We start from the raw sequence: 10,019 nt of genomic DNA on the forward strand, positions 1-10,019 counted from the left end.
GGGCAATTCATACAATACATTTAAACTGAGGTACTTTAATACCATCTCCGAACTTTCTACCACGACTCTGCTGTTCTTCGGCTGGTTCTTCCCTGTATACGTTGATTGACAGATGTCTCGTCCAGTCAGCGGTGAGTAATCCCAAACCAATGGCGCTGTCTCAAACTATACCTACCTCTTCCGGTTTGTCTAAATTGTCGTTGTGTTTTCTGACTTGTTCATTTGTTTTCGGATTTGTCATTGTGTTTTCTGACTTGTTATAATGTTTTCGGATTTGTGGTTGTGCTTTCTGAATTGTTATTTAGTTTTTTAGACTTGCATTTGCGTTCGTAATTTGTTCTTTTGTTTTCAGAATTGTGATTTGCTTTGCACTTCTCGGCCACCGTACTACTACCTATAAAACATATTAATAATAAAACACTTAATACATGTAATATAATATAATAATACATATTTTAATATTATACTTTTTTATTACAAAATATAATATATACAATAATAAATGTATAATGTATTATTATATAATATTAATGTAATATTATTAGTATTATTTACAATTTTTTAAAATGCACAAAAAAAGGTAATATGCTTATTTATTTTGCGTGATTATACAAAAAATACGAAATTTTTAAGATTTAATTTAGCATAGTTTTAGCACAGAATCATAATTTTAATTTTTTTCATAATTTTTCATAACATTCTTTTGGGATTTGCGTTATAAGTAACTGAAGTCACAGAAAAATGTTCTCACAATGTTTTGCGAACGTTCCCATTAAGTTATGAAAACATTATTTATTTCAAAATGTTTCGTTTTTTTATGTCTTAAAAACATTTCGGTTACACGAACGTTGAGGGAACGTTCCATTTTATTATTTTGCAGTCATTATGGGAACGTTACTTTTGAATGTTCTCTGAATGTAGTGACATTTAAAAAACCCATGAACGTCCAACTGAAATGTTACAATGTTACAGCATGAACTATGCATAAATAAAGTTTTTGTGCTAACGTTTTGAGAACGTCGTTAAAGACCAGATAATGTTGCATAAACATTCTATTAACATCACTGGAAGAGCGTTAGTTTATAACGTCCAGAGAACCTTTCCAGAACGTTCTGAGAACGCTTCCAGTCAGCTGGGAATCAGCTTGTAATGTCCTCCTTTCAGAAAGCGAATTACTACGGCTCGTTGCTGGAGTCGTCTACGGTGTGTCTGGGATCCGGGCCGGATGGAGAGGTTTACGCTCCCTTCAGAGATCTGCTGCCGATGGTGCATCCCAATGACATCGTGTTTGATGGTAAACGCATCAGCTCTCGTGATCTGACGCTCTGTTTGTCGTTGTGCAGTAATGACTGAAGCTGTAATATGTGTGTAGGCTGGGATATCTCATCTCTGGACCTCGGCAGAGCCATGGAGCGCGCTCAGGTTCTGGACTGGAGTCTGCAGGAGAAGCTCCGCCCACACATGAGCCAGATCAAACCCAGACCCTCCGTCTACATCCCAGAATTCATTGCTGCTAATCAGGAGCAGCGGGCCGACAACCTCATCAGAGGAAGCAAAGCAGAACAGGTGAAGTACTACTCACAGCTGCACTGCGCATTAAATATATCGTTTACACTCGTTAATAGGGCTGTACGATAAATCGCATGCGATATTTAACGCGCATCTTGTCAGAAAGCCGGTTCTCCATCACCTGCGTGCTTTCACATGGAGCAGCATTAACTACACAGAGCCGTTGTTCACTGACGAGCAGCGCAAAAAATCGCGTGAATATGAACGTGGTTTTGCGCAGCTCGTCAATAAGGTTTCAATCGTTAACATTAATTAACTAAATTACTAAAATGTTAAAATTATTTTTAGTCTTATGCATTGATGGATGCAATGTAACTTTTATTTTATTTATTTTTTCAACTTTTATTTTTTATTTGAGTCTGAATCGTAAAGTTGCATTGAATTTTTTTCTTCTCTTTTGGGTAGTTGCATGCATGCATTCAGCATTTTAAAATACTTTGCATGTATAAATAAATTACTAAAATGTTACAATTATTTTTAGTTTTGTGCATTGACGGATGCAATGTAACTTTTATTTTATTTATTTTTTCAACTTTTATTTTTTATTTGTGTCTGAATCGTAAAGTTGCATTGAATTTTCTTATTTTTGGGGTAGTTTCCTACATGCATACAGCATTTTAAAATACTTTGCATGTATAAATAAATTACTAAAATGTAAAAATTTTAATCTTATGCATTGATGGATGCAATGCAACTTTTATTTTTTATTTGAGTCTGAATCGTAAAGTTGCATTGAATTTTCTTATTTTTGGGGTAGTTTCCTACATGCATACAGCATTTTAAAATACTTTGCATGTATAACTAAAGTACTAAAATGTTAAAATTAATTTTTGTTAATAAATAATAAATGGTTTAGAATGATTTTTCATTGTTAGTTCATGTTAACGAATGTTAACAACTGGAACCTTATTATAAATGTTTACCATATTTTCTTCAGAGTCAACTATTAGATGTTACAGTAAATAATTACACGACATTATTAAACATTTTATACAAATTGTAGTGTTTTCTGCACTCATATAATATTTAGTTTAACCTTTTGATTAACGTACATCAGTTTCTGAACCGCAAGCACTTCATTTCATTGATCATTTATTGAAAACTAATTTGTATAGGTTCTATTTTTGTGTAATATTTGTGAAATACTGTATATATATATATTCTGTAACTATATATACTATGACTAAAAATGCATTAATCTTAACGTTAACTTTAACTCAGATTAATAAATTAGTTCAACATTCACTAATACATTATTAAAATAAAAAATGTATGTTCATATTATTTAATGGACATGAGCTGACGTGAACTTACAATGAACAGTCTTTTGTATTAATTAATGTTAACAAAGATGAATAAATACTGCTCAAAATGCTCGTTGTTAATTAATGTTAATGTATTACAAAATATAATAATGGGACCTTAAAGTGTTAACAGTGTTTTTATAAATATTTTATATTTTAATCTAAAATATATTTGATTATATATTACATATTTTATTATATTTTAATATATATTATATATTGCATTTTTATATTTTATATATATATCATACACTGTATATAATATATAAATATTACAAATATTGTTAACAGTATATATAGTGCGTGTGTTGAGTAAATGTATAAATCAGGATGTTTTTTTGAAATATATATTTAAGAAAAAAATTATATATATATATACATACATTGTAACATCCAAATATAAATATAAAATCTATATAAATAATATAAAAATATATATAGTATGTGTGTGTGTTGAGTAAATGTATAAATGGGGATGTTTGAAGTGTTCTTGTGTGCTGTTTTAGGTGGATCAGATCCGCAGAGACATCCGTGACTTCAGAAAGAAGAGCGGCGTGGATAAAGTCATCGTTCTCTGGACCGCAAACACGGAGCGATTCTGTGACGTGTTTCCCGGAGTCAACGACACGGCCGAGAACCTGCTCAACAGCATTCAGGTCAGAGTCTGCTGGAACGCTCCTGTTCTGTCAATTTCAGTGTTTCTGGATTCTGTCTTAATGGTTCAAGCACACGTCAGTCATCAAAAAGCAAGTCTGGTTCATTGAAATCATGAAACTTATACAATTTAACAACAATTTATTAAAAGCTGAACAAAAATGACATTTTTTAGGGCCCTATGAAATCTGTTTTGTTTTTTTCTCAGATTCCGTTTAATTTTTTTTCCCATTCTGATTTTTCTGGATTCTGTCTTTATGGTTAAATTAAATGTTAATAATCAAAAAAACAGTGTCTATTCAATTGAAATCATGACACGTATACAATTTGACAACAAATTGTATACTTTGTATTAAAAGTTTTGTATTAAAAGTAAATTGTATTGCTGATTGTATTAAAAGTTTAACAAAAATGACATTTTTTTAGGGCCCTATGATATCTGTTTAATTTTTATTTATTTTTCTTTCAAAATTTTTTTAAACTTTTTTTTTCTGGATTCAGTTTTTTTCTCTTGAGTTTTAATGGTTCAATTAAATGTTAGTAATGAAAAAGCAAGTCTAATTAATTGAAATCATGAATATTATACAATTTAGCAACAATTTATCAAAAGTTTAACCAAAATAAATTTTTTACGGCCCTACGAAATCCGTTTCATTTTTTCCCCAATTCTTTTTTTTTTTTCAGGTTCATTTTTTTTGGGGGGGGATTCCATTTTTTTCAGTTTTTATTATTATTATTATTTGTATTCTGTTTTAATGATTAAATGGCAGTAATTCCAAAAGCATGTCTAATAAACTGAAATCATGAAACGTATGCAATTTAATAATTTATTAAAAGTTAAAAAAATACCAAGACACGTCAGTGTCAGTGTCAGTGTCAGTCAGAGAGGCTGGTATTGATGGTTTCTGTGGTGTTTGTGTCTCAGACGGGGCGTGAAGTCTCTCCCTCCACCATGTTTGCGGTGGCCAGTGTTCTGGAGGGCTGCGCCTACATTAACGGCTCGCCGCAGAACACGTTTGTCCCCGGAGCCGTGGAGCTGGCCCTCCAGCGCGGCGTCTTCATCAGTGGAGACGACTTCAAATCCGGACAGACCAAACTCAAGTCTGTGCTGGTGGACTTCCTGATCAGCGCTGGCATCAAGGTGAGAGGAACACTTTCAACATCTGAAACATTACACATGCATCATTTCATTTTAAACAAGAAATATAGCACAAATATCATTTAGGTAACACTTTACAATAAGGACACTTTAGTTAATGCATTAACTAAAGTTAACTAACAAAAAGCAATACATTTTCCCATATTCATTATTTTAAATTTTTTTTTTTTTTGCATTTAAATTTTTCTGGATTCTGTTTTAATAAGGAAATTAAATGTTAGTAATCAAAAAGCATGTGTAGTTAATTGAAATCATAAAACCTTTACAATTTAACAACTTTATTTAAAGTTTAACATGAAGGACATTTTTAGGGCCCTATAAAATCCATTTTATTTTTTCCCAAATTCTGTTTTATTTTTTGTATTTCTGAAAAGTGGCATATGTATATTCTGGAAAAAAATCTAAATAATATTAAATATTAATTTTATTGTGTAAAATATTCTATATTTTATAATATATAAATTATATATTATTATTTTGTTATTTATATTATATTATACATTTTTGTATTATGTGAAATATTCTATATTGCATATTATTAAAAACATTAAAATAATATGAAATAATATTAAATATTTCTTATATTATTTTATTATATAAAATATTCTATATTTTATAAAATATAAATTATATATTATTATTGTGTTATTGTATTATATTATATTATATTACATTATATTATGTATTTTATATTATGTGAAATATTCTATATTGCATATTATTAAAAAATCTAAATAATATTAAATATTTCTTATATTATTTTATTATATAAAATATTCTATATTTTATCAAATATAAATTATATTTTATTATTGTGTTATTTATATTATATTATGTATTTTTCACATTTTTCAAATGTATTATGTGAAATATTCTATATTGCATATTATTTTTAAAAATTGGTCATTTTCAGCCAACTTCTATAGTGAGTTATAATCATCTCGGCAACAACGACGGTCTGAATCTGTCGGCGCCGCAGCAGTTTCGCTCTAAAGAAATCTCTAAGAGTAACGTTGTGGATGACATGGTGCAGTCGAACCCCATACTGTACCGACCCGGAGAGAAGCCCGACCACTGCGTGAGTCTGACGTTATATTACCAACCCCAGTCTTCTGAACCGTACTGTAGATCAGCTCTGAAGATTGCTGCGATGCATAAATAATGTCTGACCGAGTGAAAAGACACTGATTCGGTTTGTGGTCTGTCAGAGCAGGTGGTTATTAAATATGTGCCCTATGTGGGCGACAGCAAGCGTGCGATGGATGAGTACACGTCTGAGATCATGATGGGAGGAACAAACACCATCGCTCTGCACAACACCTGTGAGGTGAGATCGTTCAACACATGCATGTTTCTGGATTCTGTCTTAATGGTTAGACATATACAGCATATACAATTTAACAACAATGCATTAAAAGCTTTAAAAAAATGACATTTTTTAGGTCCCAAAATTCTGATTATTTTACCTTTTTTATTTGTAACAAAATTTTCTGGATTAAATTAAATTTATATACAGTGGGTACGGAAAGTATTCAGACCCCCTTAAATTTTTCACTCTTTGTTATATTGCAGCCATTTGCTAAAATCATTTAAGTTAATTTGTTTTCCTCATTAATGTACACACAGCACCCCATATTGACAGAAAAACACAGAATTGTTGACATTTTTGCAGATTTATTAAAAAAGAAAAACTGAAATATCACATGGTCCTAAATATTCAGAATTTTTTTTTTGTGATTAAATTTTTTCCCGTTTTTATTATTATCATTATTATTAATTCTGTTTTAATGATTAAGTGTCAGTAATCCAAAAGAATGTCTAATAAACTGAAATCATTCAACTTGAACAATTTATTAAAAGTTTATGCAAATATTACAAAGATGTCATCGCTGTTGGTTGTGTGTGTGTGTGTGTGAGTATTGATTTGAATCTGATATTTATCATGTTTGTATCCTCATCAGTAGTGTTCATGCAGCAGTCACAGTTAGTCATGATAATGTGTCTGTGGTCTGCGTGTGTCCAGGACTCTCTGCTGGCCAGTCCCATCATTCTGGATCTGGTGATCCTGACAGAGCTGTGTCAGAGAATCACGTTCTGCACGCAGGACGATCCGGTGTTCCAGGGCTTTCACAGCGTCCTCTCGCTGCTGAGCTTCCTCTGCAAAGCTCCTCTCGTGCCGCAGGGGGCTCCGGTGGTCAACGCCTTCTTCCGCCAGCGTGCGTGCATCGAGAACGTCATGAGGTCAGACAGCAGCGTGCATGAGTTTTCTGACAGCACTTGCGTGAGATTGTGCGGTGTTAACTGTATTTGTTTCTGAATCGGCAGAGCGTGCCTCGGCCTGCCGCCGCAGAATCACATGCAGCTGGAGCACAAGATGAAGAGGAGCTTCATGCACTCTGATGGAAACCACATCCTTCATCCCGTCCTCATGAACGGAAAGCTCGAGCATATCAACAGCTATCAGTCTGTAAAGTGCATTGACATTAACGGTCATGAGAAGGTTCGACACACAGTCGCATAAAAACCTGCAAGCACTCCAAGACTAGCTACACGTTTACTACTGTTTTAAATCCGTTTCAGTCAAATTCAGTTGCTTTATTATGCAAAGCCTTGCTCAGTTTTTGTATTTGCACTTAACTACTTGTTCTTGTTTAGCCAGTACTGTATCTCTGGATGAAATATTCATCTATGCATTCCCAGCCCTGGAATCTTTTTCCAGGTTTTGTACAGAAATGCACTGAGAAACTAAATTAATTCATTCTTGAACAGTGATAATTGTTGTTGCATTTGGCAAATGTATAAATACAGTTGTGGAGACACTCATAAAAGAATTGATTTAATAAAAATGATCAATCTGAGTCATTCTGGGATGGTTTTTCATTTGTATGTTAGGTGATTATAAATTAATTTAATGGATTTAATAACTGTACTTCTTAGTATAGTTGTTAAATCCATTAAATTATTAGTAAAAACATAAAAAAATAGGATTTTTAAAAATGCTTGAACAACAATATATTATATATATATATATATATTTATATATTCATATTAAATATATATTTATATATATATATATAGTATTGCATTGCATAGGTACAATATCTGGTTTCAATCAATAATATATATATATATATATGAGGTACAATTTCTGGTTGCATGCAAAAAATAAAATTATAATAAAATTATATATATATATATATCAGTTTTAATTTGTTAACAATGAAAAAGTATGTCTAATTAATTAAATCACGAACCTTATTTAATTTAACAATAATTTCTTAAAAGTTTAACAAAAATTAGCCTACATTTTAAGGGCCCAACATGATTTTTTAAATGCTTGAACAACAATATATTATATATTATATATTATATCTATCTATCTATCTATCTATCTATCTATATTATATATATATATATATATATATGTATGTCTAATTAATTAAATCATGAACTTTATTTAATTTAACAACAATTACAAAACAATTAGCCTACATTTTAAGGGCCCAACAGGATGAAATAAAGGAACCTGTAGAATACAAAGACACAACACCGAAAGAAATTAAACCAAGTACAGTAGCAAGTTCTTCATGGAGACCGAGAGATTAAAAAATGACAGCAATGTTTGGCCTACAAAATGACGTCATCCGGCTGCGTCAGCTGACCTGCCGCGTCATCACGTGTCCACAGCAGCTGCGACTGAAAGGATATCTTCACGCGCAAACGCGCAGCTGAAGGTCGGGACGATGATTTAACGCGATGGCGGAGAAGCGTCGCGCCGGTGTCGCGATCATGTCCGACTCCAAATCTGCCAAAGCCGCGGGGGACGAGCAGCTGCTGTCGCAGGCCGGGGTCAGCGCGCTGCTGCGGGGGGCTCTGCTGCGGCTGCTGGAGTCCAGGCCGCTGGACCCCGTGGGCTTCCTGGCCGAGCACTTCGCGCATCTGTCGTCGGAGGCTGAAGACGGAGCGCCGGAGCGTCGCAGCGTGAGCCGCGCTCTGTGGCACCTGAGCCTGGCGCATCACTCTCACAGGTGCGCTCTCTGCGTGCGTTTAAACTTCATCTATTATTGTTTTACGCTGGGGAGGTGCTCTTTTTGTTTTGTTTTTATTATTGCTATTATTTACCCCCTCCCCACTTTTTTAAGCGATGAGAGATTTCTTTTCATTTTTGCTTTATTATTATTATTATACATTTTTTTCATTACTGTTTTTATATTTAATTAAGTAATTAATCTTTAAGCCATATGTTTTATAGTGCGATGTTTGCATGCTTTTTTATTTTCGTATTTTTACATTTATTTTTGTTTTATTTTACTATTGCTATTAATTATAGATTTTAGCCTCGATAAATTATTTTATATTTTGCTTTTATATTTTACATTATTATTTCATTGCTATTTTCATATTTAGTTATTATCTTTTTAAGTAATGGTAGATAATGTTTTATTTTATTTCCTTTTTTAAGCCATTTATTTAGCTTAATTTATTTTATTGTTTTAAAATTTACTTTATTACTTTTTATATTTAATTATCTTTTTAAGCCATAGTGGAGATGTTTTAGTGCCATGTTTTTATAGACATTTACAGGTTTCTTTTTTTCTTAGTTTTTCTTTTTTTTTTATCGATTTTTTTTTTTGTATTTTGTTTATTTTAAATCATAATTTAGATTTAATTTATTATTGTTTTAAACCATTGGGGGGAGTTACTTTTGATCTCTTTTTATTTTATTATTTATTTTATTATTGCTATTATAATATTATTTATTGTATTTAAACCATGTTTTATATTTTATTATTATTTCCATTAATCTATTTCAAGCCATGAGAGGTTTCTATTTATTTTGTTTCAATATAATATATATACATATATATATATATATACATTTTTTTCTTTAATAATACCTCTTACACACACACACACACATTCACACGCTATAATATTATTTATTGTATTTAAACCATGTTTTATATTTTATTATTATTTCCATTAATCTATTTCAAGCCATGAGAGGTTTCTATTTATTTTGTTTCAATATAATATATATACATATATATATATATATATAAATTTTTTTCATTAATAATACCTCTTACACACACACAGACACATTCACACGCGCACACACTCACACACACACTTTCACTCTCACACACACTCTCTCACACACACTCTCTCACACACACTCTCTCACACACACTCTCTCACACACACTCTCTCACACACACTCTCTCACACACACTCTCTCACACACACTCTCTCACACACACTCTCTCACACACACTCTCTCACACACACTCACACACACTCACACACACACACACTCACACTTTCACTCT

At 31.9% G+C, this 10,019-nt stretch overlaps 2 protein-coding genes across 4 annotated transcripts in view; both read left to right on the forward strand.

Moving 5' to 3' along the window:
• LOC107549817 (inositol-3-phosphate synthase 1-A-like) overlaps positions 1 to 7,536 on the forward strand; it is a 14,033-nt gene extending 6,497 nt beyond the window's left edge. The window contains exons 5-11 of one of the 2 annotated variants that reach the window (XM_016230993.1): positions 1,373 to 1,566; positions 3,380 to 3,529; positions 4,453 to 4,668; positions 5,600 to 5,764; positions 5,900 to 6,013; positions 6,710 to 6,927; positions 7,012 to 7,536. In XM_016230993.1, coding sequence (XP_016086479.1) covers positions 1,373 to 1,566; positions 3,380 to 3,529; positions 4,453 to 4,668; positions 5,600 to 5,764; positions 5,900 to 6,013; positions 6,710 to 6,927; positions 7,012 to 7,207 — 1,253 coding nt within the window. In that variant the 3' untranslated portion in view covers positions 7,208 to 7,536. The remainder of the gene's footprint in view (positions 1 to 1,372; positions 1,567 to 3,379; positions 3,530 to 4,452; positions 4,669 to 5,599; positions 5,765 to 5,899; positions 6,014 to 6,709; positions 6,928 to 7,011) is intronic. The other variant, XM_016230991.1, reaches the window with a different exon arrangement.
• Positions 7,537 to 8,343: 807 nt separating this feature from the next.
• Positions 8,344 to 10,019, forward strand: part of tpgs1 (tubulin polyglutamylase complex subunit 1) — a 16,528-nt gene continuing 14,852 nt past the window's right edge. For both annotated transcript variants that reach the window (XR_001604605.1, XM_016230994.1), the window contains exon 1: positions 8,344 to 8,714. Coding sequence is in view for 1 of the 2 variants with exons in the window: in XM_016230994.1 (XP_016086480.1) it covers positions 8,443 to 8,714 (272 nt within the window). In the remaining variant the exon portion in view is untranslated. The remainder of the gene's footprint in view (positions 8,715 to 10,019) is intronic.

Source organism: Sinocyclocheilus grahami, unplaced genomic scaffold (assembly GCF_001515645.1).
Source record: "Sinocyclocheilus grahami isolate Dianchi unplaced genomic scaffold, SAMN03320097.WGS_v1.1 scaffold381.1, whole genome shotgun sequence".
NCBI lineage: Eukaryota > Metazoa > Chordata > Actinopteri > Cypriniformes > Cyprinidae > Sinocyclocheilus > Sinocyclocheilus grahami.